Below are 27067 nucleotides of genomic sequence, written 5' to 3'. Positions count from 1 at the left end.
CCAAGTGTAAAATAATTTTGACTGGGACAACACAAGGTAACAGAATTCCATACGAGGAGCATATGTTGGTTCCTACTGAACCTACCTCGGTCCCTCTGTCGCGGAGACTTGAGGAGATATAATATATCAGCTGTCCAGACCCGAGAGAGATTTTTTGTTTCCAGACTGGGACCAGCAACAAAAGCGGAAAGTATCAGAGGGCTCTCTTTGCCCAAGAACATGGGGTCAACTTAGACACAAAAGCTATCAAAACTAGACACCCGACCTATTCTTCCTTTATCATCTCCTGCCCTACGAATGCAAAGCATATCGTCTTGGATTTTAGCTGCTGGCTGGTAGGCACCCTTATAAAGTCGTTCCAAGAGGGGGGGGGGGGGAAGATCGATTGGTTACAGCGGATCCAGGCGAGATAAACAGCTATAACTACAAAAGGATGACTTGCTACCAGGTTCACATGAAGGAGAGATTCTTTGGTTTATGCAGAATGTACGCAGCCTAAAAACCAAGCTTCATTGTCTCCACTCTCCTATTGCTTAATGAGTTTGATGTCATCTGCCTTACAGAAACATGGTTAATGGCGGATAGACAACTTGATCTTACCCATTTTAACACTCCTTACAAACACATTGGGAACCGAGGCGGAGGTGTTGAAATCCTGTTCAACGACCGATTCCAGCCAATAAGGACGAGTGAGCCAGTCAAACAACTTTGAGGCAGTCTCCCTTACGCTGAGGAGTCTTCTTCAAATCCAATCCTGCCTGGTTTACCTTCCTCCAGACCACAATAAAGACTCTAGAGCTGAGCTGCTCACGTGGTTAGCAATGAACTTAGTGCCTAAAATTCCAACTGTTGAAGCAGGTGATTTTAACTAGCCACTGCCCAAGCATGGGAATGCCCTTGAGGCCACTCTTCAGGCCTTTAACCTTACACAGTGACGCAACCAACTAGAGCGTGTCAAGCGCTGGACCTAATCTTCCACAACTTACAAGATATCAAACTCCTACCTAGCAACTTTCGATTCCAATCTGACCACTCGCCAATTGCATGTAAACTATCCTTACAGAGCGATTCCCTTGGGTTACCAGACAAGTACTCTGCTGAATTGCCTAGGATAGCCTTCTCTACCAAAAAACTGAAGCCAGAGATCATTCTCCAATGCTTGATTGGGTTTGACTGGGGGGCGTCTCTATTCTGAGCCATTGGAGGATGCCGTTATGCTCTTGTCGGAACAACTGAAGTTAATTGCACTACATGGTGCAGCTAGAATCACCAGGATTGGTAACGGGTCGAATCGAAGTTTCAATAAGGAAACTAAGATGGCTTTCATCAAGAAGCAGGCCTACCGGAAATGGCAGAAAACTCAACTTCCCTCAGACTGTTCCATCTTTAAGAAAGAAAGAGCTTGCTTCTTGAAAAAGAAAAGGCAGGTCCCTGACCAAGCTGTTCTCGATAGGTTGAAGAGCGGTAGAAGGATCCTTTTGCATCATCATCTAGCCATTGACAAAAAGCTTGTCCAGGAATGGGCACAGTTGAGCTTACTGCAGGCAGATTTTCCTGACCCTGATTCCTCTCTCGCAGGACTAGTTACCTAGGGCACTTGTCTGAAATAGAAATAACTAGAGACCCAAATTGATGTCATCAATAAACTACCCAACAAAGCTACTGTAGGTCTGGATGGTTTCCCACCCTCTATCAAAATTTGCAGCCCATATATAGTCGACCTTCTCCTTCACCTTTTCAGACAAATCCTGCAATCTGGAAAAGTTCCTTCAATTTGGAAAACCTACCATTTTAAGCCCATTCCAAAGATCAAGAAACCCAAATCTCCTAAAGACCTGCGACCAATATACATCAGTTCTTTACTCAAAATTTTTGAAAAAGTAATTCAGCCAACAATTGCCCAGCATTGCTTTGCACACAGGTCCGAGTACCTGCATACCGTTCTACAAAGATCGACAACTACTAATCTTCTTGATACCCTCCTCAGAATTCAGCACACCCTTAACAACAAATCACAGATTGATATCATATTCCTTGACATAAAATCGGCTTATCACACAATACACCTCCCAGCTCTTTTTACCATTCTGAAACTACTTCGGCCTGGCAGATACCTTACATCAAATTTTGAAGTCTATTTTACTCCCCAGACATCTGTCTGTGACCCACAATGACTTTCAAGTAACTACTGACGTCTCAAGAGGCATTCCACAAGAAAGCGTACTGTCAGCTATCCTGTTTGCAGCAGTTTTGGAGCCTTTCCTTGCTCAGAATTCGAACTTTGTCTCTTATGCCAATCATCTGAAGTTCTACATGAGCTCAGATCATAATCATCAGATTCATGATATCAACCAACAAGCTTCCAGGCAGATATTGAGCTTGGAAAGTTATCTTGCCACAACTGAGCCCTTCCAAATCAGCACAACTGACGATAGGCAAGAAGAAAGTTAAAAATGATATCCAAACCTTTGTTAGTGGGGAACCAGTGCAAAAGGTGACCTCTCATACTGATCTTGGCCTCACCTGGGATGTTGGGCTCATATTTCAGCCTCACTTTGCCAGGATGAAGCAGAAGACATACACCGCTCTTTGGGCAGTGCATCAAGAGCTCGTTGGTGTGCATCAGCCAGCGCTGCTTGTTCGGCACATCCTGAGGTGTATTACGCCGAATCCTCTCTATGCTTCAGAAATTTGGTCATCTGCTCCTGCCTCATACTTTCAGAAGTATCTCAGTTTATAGTACTGGTTGCTTAGATGGATGAACAGGGTGGTAGGCCACCCCCTATCTCCAGATCTATCCTACAAGCAAATCTGGGCACCACTCCCTGGAGTGGTGCCCAGATTTGCTTGTCTCTAGAGCAGAGTTTCCGGCATCTCTCTCTCTGCCCCCATACTTCTCCTTCAACCCATGCACGGTACTAAGTACTATAGGTTTTGATACCTGTCGTGTTTGGGGTTTTCATATTAAAAAAAAAAAAAAAACAGAGCCGTGCCGGGGTGACCCAAGGTTTCTTGGGAAATAAACTGATTTTAATAATAATAATAAAAGCGTGTGACCATTTTGTTGGAGGGTAAAACTGGGTGGAATGTGTACGGAGCAGATTGTAATATGGACATCAGCAGCTACACCATGTGCAGTATTTTGATTGGTTCTTTTCTAAAGATATTGTACTGAGACAGTTTTGGCATGTCTTTGGGTCTTAAACACGTCCCTTGAAGGCAGAGAAACATATTAGTGTGTATTTAGATGTGAGATCATACAGATCAATATTGGCACCGAATTATTTTTTTCTTGTTAGGGTTTCAGAACGTTTTCGTGTTGTTGAGAAAGATAGGCTTTCTTGTGTCAGTCTTCAACAAAAATTTCTAGGACAGCATCAGCAGATTTTTCATTATTATCCAATTCCTGTTGATGTCTGGAAGTTGTTTTTCTTTGCATTCTTGGTCTAGGGCAGTGGTTATAAACCAGGGTGCCTCAACAACATTCCAGGGGTGCGACATCATTTGGGTTTAAGTTACTTAAACTTATTTAATTTATATATTTATTTCACTATAAAAAGATGTAGTGTCTTTTGTGGTGATCTATAATTGATGTTTACAGTACCTCTATATAAAAATAAAATTATTATATATATATATATATATAATTTATATTATGAATTGTAATTTTGTTTAGTTATATTATTGTAATAACCAGCATCTAACTTTTTTTTTTAAATTAGACATATACAGAGAGAGAATCGGATCTAACAGGCAGAAAATTGAGCAGGGGTGCCGCAAAATAAAATAAGTTACTTAGGGGTGCTGTTATTAAAAAAAAAAAAAAAAAAGTTGAATACTGGTCTAGGGAATGGAGTTTTTTGTATATTGGTATATTGACTGCTTGAGTTTGAATTGTACTGTGCAGTTTTGAAGTAATTTGGGACTCTTTCGGGGGTACTGAGGTTTGCATCGTTGTTGGCGAGATAATTCACTTTGCTTCTTGATAGGACATTATGGTTTGCTTTATGGTGGTCTTTTCTACAATTTGGGCATATTGGTTGAAGGTTAGTACAGGCTTCACAGTCATGTTTTTTCGACACTTTGCACAAGTGGGGGTTCCCAACAAGCTGTCTGGGAATGTCCGTACTTCTGACATTGGAAAAAACGGAATGGATTTGGAATAGGGTCTAACATTGCATACAAGATATCCAGCCTTAATGGATATTGGATGACTAGGTGTATTAAATGTAAAGAATGCGTGTACTTGAATAACTCCTTGTTCTTCAAGTTCTAGCATCTCCTCTTCAGATATATCTAGTAAATCCCAGTCTGAGAACTCCTTTAGAGGTGTCACAGTTACATGTTCAAGTAACTCTGAATGTTTAGCATTACAGGTCCCAATGAGGATGTCTCCTGACCTGTCTTTTTACAGACTTGGGAGATCCAGCTTTTTCTAATTCCTTTTGTACTCTAAATGGTGAGATTTTGCCAATTGCATTTTCACCAGAGTGGATAATTAAGAAAGTTGGAATAGGATAGGTCATTGTCTCAGTTCTCTGGAGTTTGACAGTTCCTGCATTGGAACTTTGGCAGTCTAGATAAGTCATTTTGATTTACTCAAGATGTGTTCTTTTTGACCCTGGGAGAATGTCTTTTTCTCCCAGGTTACCAGCCCTGCCATGTAGAGGCACCACCACCACCACCAAGTAATCCAAGCAAAGAAGAGAGGGTTAGTATAAAAAGGGATTAAAGAAAGGTGATTTTCCTTTCTAGATTACCATATTTGGTAATCTAGAAAGGAAAATTACCGCATTTAATTATAACACTCAAAAGTTACCAGACTTAGGAAACCCAGGAGAAATGTATTTACAGTTAATTGTAACAGATAATCACTATGAAAGTTTCCAGACATCAAATTTTAAATAATAAGAGGAACTGATGAAAACAGCATGGGTACCTTATGTGACAAGGTTCTAGATATCATTTTAATAAAACTCCAGTTTACAAACAAAACAAAATTCTATAAACAAACTCAACATAAAATTGAGTTTGTTTATAAAAATTAAATTCAGTGGTAGCAGAATGATGAAAGGAAGCAAGCTTAAACATCATTAAAAAAAAAACTACCAATCCCCTCTAACAATGTCTAGTTTCCTTAAATCTATTCTCTCTAAACTACCCACTTCCACAACACAGATGGTAGTTTGTTTCAACCCATTACTTTTTTTGCCAAAAGCAGACATACCGTATCTATCCTGTAACCATCCTCTTACATGTGTTGTCTTCAAAAGAAGGATCCCCTCAATATTTAGTTTACTCAATCCAATTAAACCCTTAAGCTCTTTAATCAAGTTTAAAAGAAGGTGCCCAGTTTCCAAGTGCTGCAATTTGCACTAGTTTCACATCCTTAAAATGAAGCTTACATACCAATATGCAGTACTTAAAATGCAGCCTAAAATACTGCTTTATACAATGGGATAATCAATTTGTCCTTGCTTGCAAAATTTCTGTACAAGTACTCTCATATGTCATTGATTTTAAACCCATTAGTTGTCCCGGTACATTCTGCACTGCTAAGAAAACTTTGTTTTCTACTCCTAGATCTACCTCAATTCTCCACCACTTTCAGCACGGTACACCTAATTGGTATGTTGTTCTGGGATTATTGCTGCCTATTATAGTACCTTGCATTTCTTAATGTTAAACCTCAACTGCCACTTCTCAGCCTATCTGCTTAATATTTCTAGGTCATGTTGCAGTAGTATGCCTTGATTATTGTCATTAACCACCTTACCAACTTCTGTATCCTGCAAACTTAGACATTAAATGACATGTCTGCACCTATAATATTGAAAACATTAAGAGGCCAGCACTGAACTTTGAGGTACTCCATTAATAACAGCCACTCTGGCTTGTCACTCAATCATCCCTTTATCCACAGAAGTAACTTGCTTTCAATGCCGCACTGCTCCAGTTTGTACAGCAGCCATTCACAAGGAAAAGCAAAGCTTTACAGAAATGTAATGCCAAAATCATTTTGTACTAGTTCCTTTGTTTTGTCATAACAGCTGATCAGATTGGTCAGACAAGATCTCATACTTAAATCTGTGCAAGATTGCTATATAACAGCATTACTTTAATCACTTACTCTGGCATAGAGGTCAAACTTAAAGGTCTGTAATTAATCACTCTGCATTTTCACCCCCCCCCTTTATGACCAGGAGAGACATTCCATATCTCCAATCTGTAAGGACCTCAGCTGAATCCAGTGAAGTTCTCATAATTTTGATTAAAGGTCTGCTTTCATCTCTCCTGGTTCTTTTAATATAATTGGAGTTTCTCATCCCACATTCTTTATTTACTCTTAGTTCTGTTTCTTATTTCTCAGTTATCATAAAATCATTTAGTTCCGTTAGAATTAGGTATGCTTCTGATATTCCCACTCCTAAAAACGCCTTAACCAATACAGATAGAAAATATTTTTCTTCATTTGTCAGTATGATTTTAGATGTTGTAAGCTGATCCAAGACTATTATAGTCTGTTAGTCACACCATCTGTTGTCATCCTCCAATTTTCTTCCAGAATAGCAGTCTGTCCATTTATTGAGCTGTTGTGGTGTAAATTTAGGAACTGGTGCTAGTGCTTCTGCTAAACAATAAGCTAGGTTGGCTGGCCTGAGTGTATAGGGAGTAAGCTGCAAAAGCAATGAAAAATAAAATTGTGAACTATCACATGCATGAGGCTCAGTATCAGGTGTTTTTTATACCATGTGACACAGTTGTTCACAATTTTTTTTTTTTCATTGCTTTTGCAGCTTACTCCCTATACACTCAGGCCAGCCAACCTAGCTTATTGTTTAGCAGAAGCACTAGCACCAGTTCCTAAATTTACACCACAACAGCTCAATAAATTTAGATAATCAAAACCTCTTTTATTTATTCAACTTCATATTATTTTTACATTTAAGGAATATGAAAAACTGGACACAGCCATGTCTTATGCAGTGTTGAACAAATTCCTTCATAGCACATAAATACACCTGATAAAATAGCAAGTTATAGGCTTACCGTCAATGGCACCAAGACATGATTACACGAATGAGCCAAAACATTATGACCAGAGTCATTATGAAAATCGAAGGAACTGCAGGTGAATTACGGCACGTGTACGGGACATGGTATAAAAAACATCTGATACTGAGCTCTGGTAATGTGGTACTCTTGTTGTTCAGAAGAGAAAGGCAGCAGACCATATCCGAAATGGCATGGCTGGTGGGATGCTTACGGTCAACCGTGGTTAGTACCTACCAAAAGTGGTCTGAGGAGGGGAAACCCACAAACTGCCGGCGAGATGTTGGACAACCATGGCTCATCAATACTCGAGGTGAGCAAAGGCTCTCCTGGATGGTATGTGGTGACAGAAGGGCAACTGTGGCACAACTCGCCAGTAATTGGAATGCTGGTGATGGGAGTAATGTGTCACAACACACAGTACATCAAACCCTACTGAAAATGGGGCTGCTCTGAGTGACCATGCTAACCATGGTTCACTGGTGACATTGCTTACAATGGGCATGCGAGCATCGAAACAGGACCTTGAGTGATTGGAAGAAGGTTGTAAGGTCTAATGAATCAGACCCTACCATGTGGACGGCTGGGTACGTGTGCATCGTTTACCTGGGATAGTGATGGCGCCTGGATGCACCATGGGATGAAAACAAGTCAGTGGGAACAGTGTCATGCTTTGGGCAATGTTCTGCTGGGATACCCTGGGTCCAGTCATCTATGTGCCTTGCACTCTGACATCTACCACCAACCTAAACATCATTGCTGATCAGATACACCCTTTCATGGCAACGGTCTTTCCCTCTGGCGGTGCCATCTTTCAGCACCATGCCACACTGCCCGGATTGTTCGAGACTGGTTCACAGAACATGAGGAAGACTTCCAGGTATTGCCCTGGCCTCCAAATTCCACAGACATCAATCCCATCGAGCATCTGTGGTTTGTGTTAGAACAGCAACTCCGATCTATGGTGTCTCAACGAATCCATATCTCAACAAAGAATCTGCTGGTTCGTGTTGGTACTAAATACCACAAGACATTTACAAATCTTGTAGCATCCATGCGTCAGGTATGAACTGTTTTGGCTACACTTGGAGGACCAATATCATATTAGGTAGGTGTCAATGTTTTGGCTCATAGGTGTATATACGAATACAGATAACTATAGCTGCTTCTGAAGAGGGCACAATATTTATCCTGAACACTGAATTTCCAGTTGTTTGATATATAATAATGGAATCTGCATGCCTAGAACTACACATCAAACACAGGAATGAGATATCAAGCAAAATAATGCAATCTCAATAGCAATTCACTTTTTGCTGTAAGCATTAAGTTACTCATTACATAAACTAAGTAATACCATTTGCAATAACTGTACTTACAGAAACACGGCTTCAAAAGGTAACCTGTAGAGTGAAATATCCACAGCAGGCTTTTCCATGATCAGACATCAAATACATGCATCTTTCTTGCAGGGAGTACAATTCTGAGAACAGGAAGTTCAATATTCTTGCATACTTACCCCCTTTGGTACACCATGAAACATTACCATGTTTGAAAATAACATACAAGGTATTCAGCAGAAAAACAGTTAATCTCACAATTGAGAACTCATTTGTGGCAATCAGAAGTAAATCTTGAAAAGGCAAACTTTTGGCTAAAATACCTAGACAGTATTTTAGCCAAAAGTTTATGATCTTCCTTGCTGAAAGCTTATAAGTTAACGGGCTGTGATTATGCCATCAAAACATTTCTTCATTCCTACCTAATCAAAAATGTATGCCACCATTAAAAAACACTGGGAAAGATTCTAACAAGATATAAGCCATAAACACAATTTGATAATTTGTTTTATGTTCAAAATTGGTGGATGATATAGAATTTTAAATTCAAGAGATTCAAATTTATTAGAATCATATTTTCATTTTGGAAGGGGAAGGATAACGTTCAACATTTCACCCAAAATGAATTTCAACTGAAACCTTGACTGAGCAAAATAGCTATTCCTAACAAGAAATGGGTACAAAGAACCAAGATAAATCTTTATGAAATTGCTGCTTATTAAAATATTATTTTAACAAAAAATTAAGTTCTTGTTTACTGATATTTTCAAACTGCATAAATAACTATTGCTTAGCAGCATGGTAGTAAAAATTTCTATTACAAACTTGGTTATAACGAGCATGGAAATAATGAGATCACAGCTGTAATGAGCAAAAAGCCATGATTTTAATTTACTCATATTCCCATCCAATTCCAATTGCTCATTGTTATAACAAGCGTACTACACGGATATACTGAACAAATTTTGGTAACTATGAAACATTCTAATTACTCAGGTAGTCAAAAAAATCCAATTCTTGGAATAGAAGAAAATGAAAAGAGAGACTAAGCTTTATGACCACCTGCATAGGATTAGCAACTGGTTTATAACCTTGTCTTTCCCGGGACTTCTAAGAACTTTGTATGCATTTTGGGCTTCTAAGAACTGTATCCAGATCAATTTATCATTTTAAAGTAAAATCAGTTAGAAATAAACGAAATAAACCCTTCCTTTGGAAACATGTCTACTAACAAAATAAGAAGTCTTTTGATTCGCAGAAAAAAAAAAAAAAAAAAAAAAAAAGAGAGAAAGTCAAATTATTTGACACTGGCTTAAATTCAAGGGGGAGATATCGTGTGTGTGTGGGGGGGGGGGGAAATCAAATGCTCGCTTGACGGTGCTCACATGCGCAAATATGACAGGATCTGATTTAAAAAAAAAAAAAAAAAAACTGTTATTGGAAAATCGTTCAAACCTTGATATTTCAAAAACGTAGGGAAACTTCCTGTAGGTTACACTGCAAACAAGAAAGTTTGGATGACTTTGGATATTTTTCGGGAATACGTAAATGATTGGAATAAGGAGCTATTCAAAAAGAAGAAAAATATTTTGTTGTTAGTTGATAACTGTCCTGCACATTCCCAGATTCAAAATTTGTCCAATATTAAGCTGGTGTTTCTGCCTCCCAATGGACATAGGTGTAATCAAGAGTTTTAAAGGATTTCATAAAATATTTCCAGTTCTACATCTGATCAGTCAAAGATAACAGAAACTTATCAAGTCTATACTGATATTGGATGCTATAAATTTATTGAATGATGAGTGGAACATTACTTCGACAACCATATCAAATTGCTTCAAGAAATCAAAATTAAATTCAAATGAAATTTCAGTGGTGGATGAAGATGGAAATGAAGAAAACAACTTACCATTATCCAAATGGTTGCTACATAGCAACATTGTAGGTTTTAATACATATAACATCAATGAATTTGTATGAATCAATGACAATTTGTTAACTAGTCGTCCTCCTACAGAGAGTAACATTGTAGATGCTGTGCTCAACAAAGACAATGATGATATGACAAGTGAAACAAAATCAGTGCCGACAAACTCAAGGTGCAATGGACACAGTCAATTTTTTTGAAGGAACTGAGGCAAGTAATGACTTTTAACGTGTTTTAAGGGGAACTTAGGAAATATCAAAGTGAAATCTTTAAAACAAACAAATTTTAAGATTCATAAAGACTAATTGAAATAGTGTTTATTATTAAATAGTTCTGTTTTTAATTACAGAGAAATAAATTGCATTTAGTATTAAGTGTATTGTAGTTTATAGAAGCATATTAATACAAATAATATGTAGGTATATACTTAATATTTTTTTTCTCTAATATTTCTTTTGTTTTTTGAATATCTTTTTATCGAGTTAATGAGAATTGAAAAAAAATAGGAGGTAGATTTAACATCACTGGTATAAAGTGTTCATGTTTGAATGGCTAAAGGGGTTCCCCCATCTCCACAATCACTGATATAGCAAGTAATGGTTATAACAAGGAAATTTTCGCAGTCCCTTGATGCTGATACCAAAAATGGCCAGTCTCCTGTATTAAGCTCCTCTGATTTTTAATTTTTCAATAACACCAAGAATAGTAAACACAATTCAAACCATTACAGTCATTGTTAAAGTATTCCAGTATTTTATTTTAAGCTTGTAACATTTTGTGAAAAAAGATGATATATGGTGTGGTTTGATGTTCTATGTTTTTTAAAAACCTTGTCAGGTTTGATGCATTTTACTCAGTATACCCTTAATCCTCCTATTGTGTTCGGGTCAATATGACCCAGTCGCCTTATTTTAATGCCCATAAATCCTATAATTATTTAAATATTTTGTTGCTGCTCTATGACTTTTACTAATTTACCTTAATAACAGTGTACCTAGATTGACAAAAAAAATTTTAGTTAGTTTTTTTTTTTATAAATGTAATTGTTACACTTATTGTGCTCGGGTCAATATGACCTGATAATCAGTTTTGTTAGAATTTAAGGAACGAGAAGAGGATTATTATCATAAATGATCATATATTTTATTGGTTTAGTTTTATTTTCATAGAAATAACTTACATTACCACATTTCTTGAACAAGTTTAACGTGCTTTATGTGTGCGCGGTGAACAAGTTGATGCCTGTTGATGCTGGTGAGGGCTTGTTGGTGCCTTCTCACATATATCTGCCAGTGTGCACTTCTGTATCAGTTTCTTGGTAAACATCAAGCTTGGTGCTACTCTAAGAGACAACAGTAGGAAGAAATTGTTGACAGACAGTGAAATTCAGAATCTTTTGTATGCTTCTGATGGCAACGATAGTACTTCCGAAGTAAAGGACCATTTGTCTGAAGCAGAGGTGCATAGTGAATCAGATGATGAAGTGGAACCTACGATTTCAGACGAAGGTGTTGTGGCTAATTACGTAACCTCGAAAAATGGCAATATAGTGTGGAATTGCAACACACTTAATCAACAAGGTACGTATCTATAATATGATATCAAATCCTCCTACTGCTTATTTTTTATGCCAAAAATTGTAAGCTTAATTTTGAAGATGTCAAATTTAGAAGGAAAAGGAATTTATGGTGACCAGTTGCAAGAAGTAACAGTAGATGAATTAGAAGCATATTTCGGCCTACTGCTTTTAGCTGGAGGCTATAAATTTCATGGGGAGGCAACCTCCAGCCTATGGGATGGAAATGTAGGCCGCCCTATATTCAGGGCAATGATTCCATGTAATTTCGTGAATAATTCGCTTTGACGATAAAGGAACTCTATCACAACGGTGCCAGCTGATAAATTAACTGCCACACGGGACTTGTGGCATGAATGGGTTGCAATTCTACCTACAGTCTACAATGCTAATGAAAATGTAACAGTAGATGAGCAACTGGTACCTTTTAGAGGCCGTTGCCTGTTTAGACAGTATATAGCCAACAAGCCAGCCAAATAGAATCAAAATTTGGACTTTATGCGATTCTGTAAACGCTTACGCATATAACATGCAAGTATACCTCGGAAAAAACAGGTGAAACTCCAGAAAAAAGGCCAAGGTAAAAGTTGTGTTAGACCTTACTTATGGGCAAAACGTAATGTGTGATAATTTTTTTACATCTTACAAACTGGAGCAGATGCTATTGAAAAGAAATATTACCATGCTTGGCACTATTCGAAAAAACAAGCCTGAATTGATAACCGAATTGGTCTGCAACAGGAAGTCCTTTCTTCAAAGTTCTACTTCAGCAATAACACAATGACAGTTTCTTATCTTAAACGGAATAAAAATGTGACACTCATTAGCACCTTCCATCACCATTCCGGTGTGTGTGATAAAGATCATAAAAAGCCATTTATGATTTTAGATTACAATAAAACCAAAGGTGTTGTATATGGCCAATGGCTATCTTTTATATCATGGACGTTTCTGCTTACAACGCCTATGTTCTGTGGTGCGAAGTAAATCAAACCTGGAATGCTGGCAAACTTATAAAATGCCAACTATTTCTTGAAGAACTAGGTAATTCCTTGATCACTTCCTTACTGCAAGAAAGAAAACGCCTTCCTCGAAGTATTCCTGCTGCTGAAATGATTAGAAGGGCACAACCATGAACCAGCACTGCCAAAGCAAGGGAACAGCCGACCACAAATAAGCATAAAAGATGTAATTTTTGTCCCTCTTGAAAGGACAACAAAACCAATATACTATGTTGTAATTGCTCAAAATACATATGTAAAGTTCACGTATATTACTACTGCCAAGACTGTAAAAATCTAAATGTATCATATAACTATTATGTTTTTCAGAAGATGGTCAGAAATGGTCAATAAATGCTACATATATTCATATTTCTTTTATTATTTAGTAAACACATTACTGCCACATTAATTTAACACCAATAAACTGACACCCATAGATGGTCGGGTCATACTGACCCGAACACAATAAGTGTAACCAAAATGTGTACACAATAGGAGGGTTAATTTTGGCATCATTCTCAAAAAATAAATTTAGTGGTTCTCAAACATCCAATTTTTGATTTCTACCCAAAGAGTATCATGTATAGAATTACAATTGCTACATCTGCATTGATTCTTTCTCTTTGAGTGATGGTCATATAAATTTTCTTAGCAGAAGTTTTATAAACCTTGAAAAGAAAATTTTCAAAGCTGTGATGTTGACTACTTATAATCCATTTGTTAGGGAATTTTTGAAATACCACGAACATCTTGAGGCAGCTTACTCTTAGAAATGAATTGGAATTGCACTTTCCCTTTCAATATATATATATATATTTTTTTTTTTCATTGTCTAATATATATATATATATATATATATATATATACACACACATGCATGCAGAAAAGCAGGGCTAACTTGATAATTTAAAATATTAGAATTTTTTTTTCAGTAGCCACATTCTCATTTGTTATTTGGTAGTGCTGGGACCCCTCTCTCTCTCTCTCTCTCTCTCTCTCTCTCTCACTTGTTTTAGGAAAAAAGTTATTATCGCACTGTCAAAAATTAACTGTGTTATATTGTGTTAAATATAACTTCTAAACCAAAAGAACAAAAACATTATTAGAAAATAATTTATTTAATGATGATTATATACACTGAAAATAAAAAGTGTAGTGCTAATTAGGATTACGGGATTAAGGAAAGAATAGTTTAATAAGAATTCGGGGCTATAAAACATGAAAGTATATACATTTTTTGCACATGATATTTGAAAACAAATGAATAATTAACAAAATCATAAGTTACTACAAAGAGTCGCGAACAATACTTGTACCAACTTTTCAAATGTTGTCACAGTCTTCAGAAAATCCACGAGATACATAGAAATTTAATGATTTTATATACCTATATGTACTGTTCTTTAACGGGTAACAACACATATTTCACCTACTCAAGCTATGTGAACGTTCTCTACTGGTAGATTTCAGATCATCTTCAATTTTGTGTAATTTCAGTCCATTGGGAAGAGATGCAAAAAAAGGATGATTCAGGGCTTCGGCTAAAGTAATACGTTGAGAAGGCTCATACTGAAGCATTCGATTGATGAGGTCAAAGAGCTGACGGTGTTCCACAGTATCAGAAAGCATATATTTCTGAGGTAATAGAATAAAATAAATTTAATTGTAGATATCTGCATATAATTAACAGCAAAAATCACACTGCAAGGAATAATAAATAAGGTAGCAAAATTTGATCCCTATTTAAAAATAAATATTACATTTTAATTGGAAAGTTAACACACCTAACCTCCACTTAAAGTTAGTTTTTGCAATGTTTTCATATGGCAATTAACTTCTTAATACCAAAAATTCAGAAAACGGACTGTTTGAATTAATGCAGTTTAAATAAAATTAGAATATGAGTTTCCAGCTTGCAGTGCATGTAAGAAATGTTAGAGAATGGGTTCTTTGCTCATAAGCACATGCCCCTAACAAGAATTTTTTTTTTTGGGGGGGGGGGGACTGGTCAATAGCAAGTGCAAGCTATCCTCTTTGTCTGAGGGACTGAAAGAGTTGGCTAAAAGACCTTATGACATGAACAAGTATATGAACTACTTTTTTACACCAGGACTGAAACAAAAATTTTAAACTACACTCCGCTCTCCCATCTTTGTTCATACAACAAAGAGATTGATACAATAGATTCATATTACAATGTGTTTTTTCAGACTGCAAGGAAGCTTATGCTGCACCAGCCAAAAAAAAAATCTGAATTACCACAAAGAGAGGAGAACCATATTTATAATTACACTGCAGGATTTGCTGGTTAAACACCTTAAAAGTATGCTTGCTTCCTCAGCCACACAATTTCTCACACTGTCTGAAGAACACCTGAAAAGCAGTTTTTGCAATCATTAAAAACTGCTCCACCACATTTTGTGTTAAGGTTTTTGCAGCATCAGTCACATGGAACCATATCAGGTGGATATGGGAGATAATTCCCAGGCACTTCCAGGACATGTCTAGACAAAATACACCATGCAAGCCTTACTGAATTGACATGCATGTTTATACTGGTTAGCCCCAAAAGCTGAACTCTCATTCTCCTGGTTGTTTCTTCCAAATTGCACAATGAAGAAAATGTCTAAATCAGCCATGAACTTTTTTGCTGGTAGAGCATACTGAAATCATCAGGGACTCTCAGGCACATGCGTGTGCACACAAGTAAAAACAATATTTTATAGACAGGCAGACATACCGAAGATTTGAAACTGAAAAGAAAGTTTACTCCAGCAATATGCACTTAAGAGGGTCTAGCACTTATATTTTTAATTAAAATATAATTTTGAAACAGAGATGACATCTAACCACAACTGAAAAATACTAAGCCTTGAGCTCATTCTGAACATGTATTTTAAATATATACATATACAAGTAGAATGTGATTAAAAAGTTCCTGAACAGTATTTAAATAATATATATTTAAGTATTCTATGCTGTCATACTTCTTGTAATCTCCCTTAAAACTTTATAGGTCAAATCCAGTCACTCTGCTGTTGTTTTGGAGTATTTTGAGGGACCATTTAGTGGTTGTCATAAAATACACCAGTGATTTTTTCTGGAGCTCTGAAGCATCACAAAATCTTGCCCTTTCATAAAAAACTCATAGGGAACTAAACCTGGAGAATATATAGGGACAAGCACGGCTATGCAACTCTCACACAGAAATTGTCACATATTAACAAGCTTTAAAAATAAGAATGAAGAGAACATTCTGAAAATAATTTTTTTTATATGATTGATGATTCTATGGAAGGGTAAACACATTTCACCATAATGACCCACAGAATTCTAGCTATCAGCATTATTGCAAATTCAATAAGATCGAGTTTACTATCCGTTTATGATACGGATTGAACTAACAGAAAAGCCCACTAGACAGGTGACTGCTAATTGTTTTTGTTTTTTGGTTGTGGCCTCCAGAAATCTGACCGAACCACATGGTACGGTCGGAGACAATCATAGGGTAATCTCCAGTGCTGTGGCCTCCTGCCTGATTAAACAGCACGTTGTCCCAATTAAGCGAAGTAAACCCCGGTTATTTTCTTGATTGGGTTCTGTTTTTTAAGATTTGCCCCAAATAAACAGCTGACCCGATTAACCGGTGGCCCAAGTAACTGGAATCCACTGTAATTACATTTTATTTGACCCTGTGAGATCGATTTTGCAACTACTGGGTAAAGAGTTGCAAACTAACATTTTTTAAAGACAAAACAGGAAACTAAAAGAGCATTACCTGTTACAAAAATAATAAAATTCATTTGATTGTAAATTAATTTTTAATAGAAGGGGAACCAAATCATATACAACATGTGCAAAACTTGGCTCAGAAGTGTACTGAAAGGTGCAGAGCATCAGTTCTCATTCCACACATTACATGTCCATTTTGGTTAATTCTAAAAATAAACTAACATTGCTTTTGAAACTATGGCATGTTTCTTATTATCTGTTATTTGTTACAACACTATACCTCTTCCTTCTATGTTACAACCAATCATCAGTTCAGTAAAAGGTTAAATAATGTATACCAAACAACTTTTCTTCATTAGTTTGTTTCTCTATGGTTTTACATTTCAGATTAATAGTCAAATATTGTGGGCTATCAGTCACCCAACTACCAATTTTCTGACCAACCAATGTTCATTTTTTTTTTTTTTGGTCTATGTTTCTAATCAATCAATTAAATTATTTCCAAAGGCTGTATATTGCAATATATTAGAAACCTAGTCAATAATAAATTGATTATTCACAGATCTATCAGGAGTATACAGAGATATATATTCTTTTTGTTGCTTTAAACATGCATCCATTAATGTACAAACTATATTAATTTTATCAGGTAAGAGATGTATTGCCATCTATTATCTGTCTCCAACTAATTGGGAAGATAGCTCATAATAGAGAGGGCAAAAAAAAAAAAAAAAAAAAAAAAAATAGGATCATACCTGCAAAAGAAGAATATGGTAGAACCAGTGAATACGGTAACCAAATTAATTTTAATAAGGTAAAGAAGCTTTCGGGGAAACGAACCGCTTCCTCAGCAAGTAAACATAACATAAAACGTTAGGAATGGAACAAACTAAAATGAGCTGTGCATGCTCAGATTGTTGGGAGAGCACGCACATGAACGTGAGAATCTTCAATGACTTGCTCTGTCGGATTAGGTGATTGTTGCTGGTACCTGGCACGTATATGGGATGACTGCCCTGCCAGCATTTGTCATGCTTTAACACTACAGACTCAAAAATTGGGTGTAGTCTTGTACCTCTGCTGCTATTTAACACTTTGTGACAAAGTTTTACAAGACTACACCCAATTTTGGAGTCTGTAGTGTTAAAGCATGACAAACGCTGGCAGTCATCCCACATACGCACCGGGTACCAGCAACAAGTGATTGAACATGCTCACATTCATGTGTGCACTCTCCCAGCAAGCACTGCTTAGTTAGTTTATTCCATTCCTAATGTTTTATGTTATGTTTACTCATTGAGGAAGGGATTCTCTGCCCCGAAATCTTCTTTTGCATACTATGAAAAATAGTGACATAGCCCCATTCTCTTTTAAAATCATACTTATTAACCTCACTAATTTAGGAGTACAAAAGCATAAATCTACGAAACTCTAGAATTTAAATCACGATGTTGAATTGAATCATGTAATACACATCATAAATAGATGTAGATATGAGATATGACAATCAAATCAGGAAAGCTTTTGATACTGTTGCACACAGAAGACTACTGTACAAATTGGAGCTGTATGACATTAAGGGCAAGTTGCTACAACAGATAAAAGGATGGTTGAGTGGGAGAACATTGAGTGGTAATCAATGGACACTGCTCTTCATGGCCTAATATTATTAGTGGAGTCCCCCAGAGTTCGGTGTTGGGCCCATTGTTGTTTTGTATCTTTATCAATGATATTGATGAAGGTATATATGAGGTTTAATGTCCAAGTTTGCAGGGGTGTTAATAACAGTATGCGACTGCAACAGGATCTAGAAAAGTTGGGCAGAATGGGCTGAGAAGTTGCAACTGAAGGTTAACATTGACAAATGCAAAGTACTGCATATGGGTACCAGTAACCCCAGAGAAATGTACCGACTGTGGTTATTGCACTAAGGGTAGTGGTAAATGAAAAAGACCTGGGAGTAATTATGCAGTCAGATATGAAGTTTTCTGAGCAGTGCAGACAGGCTGCCGGAACAAGTCATGGGTTTTTTCAATGAACAGGAAATTTTGCTAGCAAGGAAAAGGAAGTGATTATCTCCTTGTATAAGGCAATGGTGAGGCCACACCATGATGGGTACTGCGTACAGGTCTGGAGGCCTCATTTTAGGAAGGTGCTAGTACAGAGAAGGGCAACAAGACTAGTGAGGGGAACAAATGGGTGCTCTTACCAAGAAATGATTAATTTCTGAAAATTGCAGTGTCTGGAGACTGCAAGGAGATCTGATTGAGGTGTATAAGGCCTTGAATGGTTTGAGCAGGCTCAATGCTGATGAAATTCTTTTTCTTGCTCAGTTACAAACCCGAGGGGAGCATAAGTTCAAATTGAGGAAAGACAGTTACAGAATACAGTGGCAAAGGATAACCATTATGTTAACTTGTCATTTCAGTTTGAATTTTTCAAATAATGTGTTTTGCACTGCATTGTGGGTTGCAGAAATGTTCAAAATGCATTTGTTAGATGAGATATATATCTCTGTGAATGAAATCCAATAAAAAGATTCCACCTGATATACCTCATTGCCATAAATATATTCCCAAAGGGCAAAATGAGTAATTAATGGAAATAGAAATGATGCAAATGGCAATCATGACAACCAAACAATTTTATTTCATTTACGTGTACAAACTGAAATGACAAGTTAACATAATAGTATTATGTACTGTAAATCAGCAAAGTAAGTCCTCAATATTTTGTTGTTCCTCCTCAGGCTACAATTACAGCCTTGCAATGATCTGGCATAGAGTTAATCAACTTCTGGATACACGGTTGCCCAATTTCATGGTAGCATACCCCTTACAATGCTCTCCTGCAACTGAATCTTACTTGTTGGCTTCTTCTGAGCAATTTTAGACAACATTATGTACCAGCAATTTTCAACAGGGTTCAAATCTGGACCAACACTGTAATGCCACCAAAGTCCAACACTTTCATGCCAGCATTTCTGAGGTATGACTGCACCTTAAGGGAGAAAAACGAAGGAAAACATTGGTGTATGTTTTAAGGCTTGTGACACAAGAAGACAAACTCATCATTAAATCTAAATAGCATAAATCTTACCAATTTTGCTGTGTGGCAAGGTGCTGAGTCCTGTTGAAAAATGCAGTTTTGGACGTCTGTGTGGTGATCCCTAATAATGGGTTTCAGGCACTCCTCCAAAATAGCAGTGTAGGTTTCTGCAGTCACTGTTCCGTTAAACTTAATTTGCCCTGCCCCTCTGCGTGTTATGCACCCCATACCATCTGACTAGCGGGGAACTTTATAGTCTGTGTTATGCAGCCAGGATGGTATGCCTCCGATTTTCATCTTCCGACATATCGCTTCTCATCTGAGCAGGTTGAATTTCGATTCATCAGAAAAGATGGTGTCCCATTGCTGTTTTGTCCATGAAACGTGTTTTAGCAAGTCGCTTCTTCCTCGTTTGTTGGGTCAACGAAGGCTTTTTCTTGGGCTGAGAGGCATGCAGACCACATTCCAAAAGCCACTTTGGATAGTTCGTGCGTGCACTTGTTTCAACACTAGAGGCCATCTCAAAGTCTAGTTTTAGATCAGGAGCACTAGCATGGCAATTAAAAAGGCATAGCCATTTCAAATATCAACCTTGGGAAGAGTTACTCTCTTATAGCCTGATCCAGGTCTTCTCTTCACATCACCAGTTTCAACTTTAATTTCAGCACCCAGGATACTGTTGACCGGTGGCAGCCTATTTTATCAGCGATAGCACACGTAGAAAGCTCTTGCTGGGATGGAGCAACAGCTACACTTTTTTTTTCTTGTTGTCAACTGAACATATGGAGCCATGCTTGCACCTCCACAAAACAGGATACTAATGAGCAAGTATACCATTCCAATGCCATATTTATAGAAACGGTTGATGCAATACCTTGCAATTACTGTCTGATGCAAGAGAAGTGTCATCTGATACAACACCTTTGCTTTACGACAAACAAAATGGCTGTAATCAAATAATATCTTATACATTTCACTACAAATGTCAATTTTTTTAAGGCAATGCAGTTTTTTGTCTACCACTGTTAATGTGCAGAAATTTGCCTTTAACTAGTGGTTGGTTGATTGCTGGAACAAACTTCCATTTGTCATTATGGAAGCTGATAGCTTAAATAAATTCAAGGAAGAAGTGGACAAAATTTGAGCAAATGGATAGGTGAAACGGGGAAGGTTTTTTTTTGCATCATATGCCTCTGCTAATCCTAAAATGCTAAATAGATTTTTTATATAGTTTATTTTAAATTTGTGATTTCATTTTGGAAAAAAATTGCACCCCATGTTGCACGATCAGTCAAATTAACAAATTAATATTTATAAGCATATACTAATCAAAATCCTATGGAAAAAAACTTTCCTCAGAGCCTAATGCTATCGGAAACTCAGTGCATTCAGTTCTGCTATAACGCAGTACATGTTATGTGTTCCTAAAAATTGCAGCATTATGGTATTTTGCACATTAAAAACAACAGGGCTTATGGGAAAATAGGGATGGGGCAGAGCACTTAAAAAAAGTTAGAAACCCAATAAAGTTGCTAACACAGGTTTAAACATCATTTCTAATAAATAAATAAATATTAGAGTAAATATAACACTTTACCTTGACAATATATGAAGTTAGTTTGATTAATATTTCTGTTTACTGACTTTTTTTTTAATTGTAAAATTTAAAACTGTAAAAAAGATAAGCAATCAATAATGACAAACACTGGACACAAATTGCACAAGTGAGATACAGAGTAACCAAGCTTAAAAAATAGGAATGAAGAGAAGATTCTCTTCACACTTCACCCTTCACACTTAAACATTTCACCACAATAACGTAAAAATCCACAGAATTCCAGCTATTCGTATTATTGCAAATGCAGTAAGATTGAGTTTACTACCCATTTATAATTAGATTGCACTAACTGAAAAGCCCAATAAACTGGGAACTGCAAATTGTTTTTTTTTTTTTTTGTTTTTTGGTAGTGACCTAAAAACGTGAGTAGGCCTACAATATCAAGTGTTACCTTGTAAATACAGCGAATGACAAGTGTCTCCAACCAATACAACTACAGTAAATGGGAAATATAGCTCTCACACATTTGGCATTTGATATTTTTTAAGCTTCGTAAACTTGTATGTATTGTTGCGCAGGTTCCTATGTTCAGCTTGGTGCCAGGTTTTGCATTCATCTTGTGCTACTTGCAGATGAAATAGTGTATGAACTGACGCAAAAATCGTATACATCAGTTCCCTAATATATCACTTCGCGTTGGAGCAAATTTGCATTGCGAAAATGCACGTTATAGCAGAATTGACTGGAACCCACATGCACAAACGTTCAAAAAGCACATTTGTGAAAGGGATAAGGCTGAAATTGTTACTCAACTTTCTAACTTCACTATTATAGATTAGAAATTTATATTTAGAGATTGACATTATTGGACTGCAACAGTAAAAACATTCTTAAATACAAAAAATATTAAATTAAATGAAATATAGTTAGTGGTTATTACCCACCTTTAACGGTTTGCAATTCTCTTTTACATAACGTCCAGACGATGACTTTTCATCCCAATTCAGACGTCCATGATAAAAGTACTTGGTTCTGAAAATTATTTGTTTTAGCTATGAATTGTATATAATCCTACGAATTAACTTTTATATCAGTTGAAGTAAAATATCTTTATCAATATTCACCATTTGATATATAATCCTACAAATCAACTTATTTCAATTGAAGTAAAATTTGTCTTTATCAACAATTATCTATTGATATTGAGCTCCCAGTATCTGGCAACTCCCATAATTTAGTATTTTTCTATTTCATTCTGACTGTGCAATACATTAGTATAGTTTATATTTTAAAAGTATTCATAGATATTGTCAAACTCAATACTTTAAGCCTCAGAAAGAAAATTCATAAAAACAATCATCAGAAAATTCATATGAATTTTCTGATGTTATGTGCACCAAAAATGTACTGAACTGTTTAAAATTTGAACCAAGGCAGCCAATGTCATGCAATGCCACATGGCCTTATTTGTTATGTGCACCAAAAATGTACTGAACTGTTTAAAATTTGAACCAAGGCAGCCAATGTCATGCAATGCCACATGGCCTTATTTGCCTTGGATCAACATATATCATGTTTGGAAATAGCACATTCTGCTGTTGGTTTATCTGTTTTGTGAGATGAAAAACCTTTCCACCTAGAGTTTCTGAATGGAAAGAACCATTAGTTTTCAATAAACTAACCTGCATGTTGTGTGTGCACGTGTACGCATGTACAAACAAACAGCGATGCATGCAGGAAAGTTTTTTCTTGCCCTTATAGAAAGCATTACTCAATTGCAGTTGGCAAAGAACAGCAATATGAAGAGCAAACCATTACACTAACTTTAGAAGACTAAAAAACTTCTGTGGTATTAAGGCTGTAGTAATACTGTATGTGATTTCATGCACAGTTCTGATCATACAAGCCTGTCAATGTCACTCAAATTTATTTAAAGTGGCGGCATTGTAAGTGATAGTTTGCTGTTTTTGGTGATTCAAAGATTCACTAAGTTGCAAATCAGTTTGAAAGATTAGCAATGCTTAGTTATGTCCAAGAAACTCTTTTGCCATAACTGGTTACATGTTATAAATGGTTTTACTGTTCATGCAAAGTGTGACAACATTGCATGATGAGAACTTAGCTTGAAATTGGGCACAGTAAAACTGCAGTCTAAGACAGATTACCATTATGCCAGAATTGTGCACCAATAATCAAAATGAGTGTTCAACTTCTGACAGGGGAATTTTCGTAAAATTGAATGTTAGTAGACAAAAATTTTAATCCTACAAACACTTACTTGCTTTTACGACTCATTCGGTGAGGAATAGGACCAATGATTTTTTCCATCATTGCTAAATGTTCCCTATTATCATGAGTCTGAAATAAAACATTTAATTCAAAATTTAGCACCAATTAAATAACTTCATCCTGATTAATTGCATAAAATTGTATCTGTCAGTGTAAACATTTATATGAAAGTATTCTATTTTCATTTTACTCTAAATTTTTCCACCAATTTCTGAATTTTATATACTGTGCTACAACATTTGTGATTTGTAGTTCAGTAAATTTTCCATTTAAATTACTGCTTATATGATTCATATAAGTAACAAATATATAGCTCTTGAGATTAAGGCATACAAACTGCAGAAACAGCAAAGCACTTAGGAAATCAATAATTAAAATGAATAACGGTGTGTCTGTTTGGGAGGCAGAGGAATAAGTATACACAGGTTTTACAAGTCTGTAGCCACAAGAAAATTTATTTACAGAGTAATACTTACATTTAAATTAGATGCCCAAACTGCATTCCTTATAATCTTAAACACAGTTCCAAGCTCTGATTCTTCCTAAAGTGCTGCTTACTAATTTACCTACACCATTTTGTGATGTTATCTTTCAAATTGATCAACCAGCCAAGGTCTGTTTTGGTATATAATAAACTGTATCATGGTAGAAAGAAAGAGTGTAAATTGGAGGTTCAAAGTGACCAATGAACTGCACTACGATTTTCTATCCATCTGCTGATATTCTTATGTAACCACTGTCTGACTGCATGACAAAGGAGACTTGTTAAAACTAAAATCACTCAAAATATTCAAAAGCAGTGATGTAATTTTCCAACATGCCTTGAGGTCTGATCAACCATTAGTGGATTAACAAAAAAATATGAAGCAATATGTCCACACTGTAATCCATGGAAATGTTTTAAGAATTCCATTTAAATGGAAGCACAGTCATTGCTGAAGATTCTGGAAAGAATAGTCTGGTTCTGAAACTGCACTGATGACATCCACTCACAATATTCAAAATTATACTTAATTTATTAGGATGAAATTATGTTTTCAGCACTTTATAAATAGTGCCCCTCACTTTTGAATGGCTTACTGAAAAGATTCACCAAGGTTACATACTAAATTTAGTTAAAATAACCAGTGAATAACATCTCACTAGGTTGTACAAGCTAGGTTTGTCCGCAATACTTCCAGTATCCTGAAAAAGTATTCCCAACAGAAATGTAGCTTGGCTTTGACTTTCGGGAACAGAGCTATGGAGTAGAATCACAGGAATCCTGTTAACAGCAAAACTACATAAAAATTGTCAAAAATAATTTCAACACTGTTTATCTGTATTTTTAGTAAAGAATCTGACTCAGTCCTGCACAAGAGGTTACGATATAAGCTGGAACATGTTGGGATCACAAGATACTTTGATCCCAGCCACCCCTATAACCCAAGGGAATACACTGAATGTATGGAATTAATGGTACTCTTCAGGTTGGATTACATTTAAAAGCAAGACCATTACTGTTTCTTATTTTTTCAAATGATACTGATGAGCAGATGCAGGATGTGATGTCAAAATCAGAAGAATAATTAATGACTAGTGGAAAGGTTTCAAAGGATGGGCAAAAAAAGTGCCATCTGTGTTTAATGCAGAAAAATGCATAGCCACACACTTGGAAAATAGCACCCCCATATAGGAACTGAATAAAAAATAATAAAGAAAAAAGGTATTTGGTAGTTACATATAGACAGTCATGAAATTCATGCAGCGTAGACAGATGTATGGTCCATAGTAATTATCGATGATTTACTGAACATTTGCTTAGAGAGAGAATTCCATTGTATCATAATGGTAATTAATTATAACACTACACCTTAAAAAAAAAAAAAAAAAGTACTCCCTGAAAAGGTTCAAAGGCAAGCAATGTACCTGGTAAGACCAACAAAAGGGAGACAACCATATAAAGACTTTGAATATTAGGCTGTTGTTGTTATTTGGTTTTTAGGAGCATTAGCAACTAAGGCCATATTGCTCCTCCAGGGATATGTAGTCATTCCCCCAACCTTTCCGCATCCTCCATATTTGGTGGTCACAGGCTCGAACCCCAGTCTAATCAAGAAGCATATGCTACGCACTGCAGCTCCTGCCCATCTGGCTACGGGGTGCCATTGAATATGTAGGCACTATGGAAGTTTGGTAAGTAACGTACCATGGGGGAGAAGAGGCATATCAGATTGAGTTCTAAAAGGTTCTGAGAGGGGATACTAAAATGAAGGTGAAATTTTCAGCTTTCGATGATGCTAGAACTAGGGGCTATCAATTCAAATTATGTGGGAGTGGGGGGGGGAGGCAGGTTACAGGCTGGATTGTAGGAAGTTTTCTTTTAGTTAGCACAGTGGCTCCCAAACTCCCTGTCCTGGCACATTGCTGTGCCACGACACTTTAAGTATGCCACAAGATTAGGATAAACACCATTCAGTTCAGTGGCAATTACTATTTAGGTGTGCTGTGAATATGCATCTTAACTTTAAGTGACTTGAGTGACAAAAGATAGAGAACCACTGAGTTAAGCAAGTTGTTAATTACTGGAATAAATTGTCTGCACAGCCAGTGGAGAATGGCAGCATGGGGAAATTCAAGTTTGTTGGATTGGTATTTACATTATCTTATGTGTTACATTCCTATACAAGGAGCAGAACACAATACATAAGTAGTTTTATTATTACAGTCAAAGCTCTTGATAGAATCCCCCCCCCCCAGAGGAATAATAAAAATAGTTATATCAACAGTTCATAAAATCAGCCAAAGAAAAAGGAAAGTTTGAACATTTAATGTTCTACTAATACAATATTAGACAAGAAAATGAAGACTGTACATTTCGCATGTGTACACATTTAAATACATATTTATATCAAGGCCTAACCATAGACAGGGGAATTTGCTTTCAGACTTCACAATAATCTGTCAAAATGTGCTGTCTCAGTGGCAGAGATAGTTTCTTTTGAAACTTAATTCTTTAGTGCAGGATAGCAGTAAATTCACTTTTGCAGTCAGATTGCACTTGAAAAAATAAAATAAATAAATAGAAACAAGAGAACTAGTTCTAATCCTCGATGAGTGCCTTTCAATGAAAAGGTCTTGCTTCCTCCTCTTCATGACTAAAAATTTCATGTTCCATTACAACTGCAAGGAGTCCATTTCTGCGTATCCTGAAACACACAATGTCTGCATCCACTTCAGCATAGCCTTCAAAATGTGTCCCTCTCAGATTAGGCAATGATGAACATGCTCAAAAATTTCTTCACTAATGCTGTTGACTGTTGATTGTGATTAATAGCTGAAGGATCTAATGCATCATTCAAGGTAACAAAATCCAGCATGTTTGAAGCAGTTGATCACTTTCTCATCAACTTCATCCAATGCTGAAATGTAAATACACTACGCCACATTGATTTTGTATTGTGTTTTTCTTTTGAGACACAGCATAATTTTGTTTAATAGCATTCTTTGATAGTTTTTCTTAAGGCACTGGATTATATCTTGATCAAGCAGCTGAAGAAC

At 36.4% G+C, this 27067-nt stretch overlaps 1 protein-coding gene across 3 annotated transcripts in view; it reads right to left on the bottom strand.

Annotated features, from left to right (window-relative positions):
* Positions 1-13999: 13999 nt before the first annotated feature.
* The window catches only part of LOC150075423 (serine/threonine-protein kinase Doa-like), a 195194-nt gene continuing 182126 nt past the window's right edge, over positions 14000-27067 (bottom strand). For all 3 annotated transcript variants that reach the window (XM_090389233.1, XM_090389234.1, XM_090389236.1), the window contains 3 exons: positions 23517-23596; positions 22183-22270; positions 14000-14535 (listed from right to left, as the gene is read on the bottom strand). In XM_090389233.1, the coding sequence (XP_090245359.1) occupies positions 14326-14535; positions 22183-22270; positions 23517-23596 (378 nt within the window). In that variant the 3' untranslated portion in view covers positions 14000-14325. The remainder of the gene's footprint in view (positions 14536-22182; positions 22271-23516; positions 23597-27067) is intronic.

Source organism: Mastigoproctus giganteus, chromosome 14 (assembly GCF_048544385.1).
Source record: "Mastigoproctus giganteus isolate SK-2022 chromosome 14, ASM4854438v1, whole genome shotgun sequence".
NCBI classification, from domain to species: Eukaryota; Metazoa; Arthropoda; class Arachnida; order Uropygi; family Thelyphonidae; genus Mastigoproctus; species Mastigoproctus giganteus.
The sequence above is the reverse complement of the archived record's forward strand: the minus strand, read 5'-3'. Positions and strand labels throughout refer to the sequence as shown.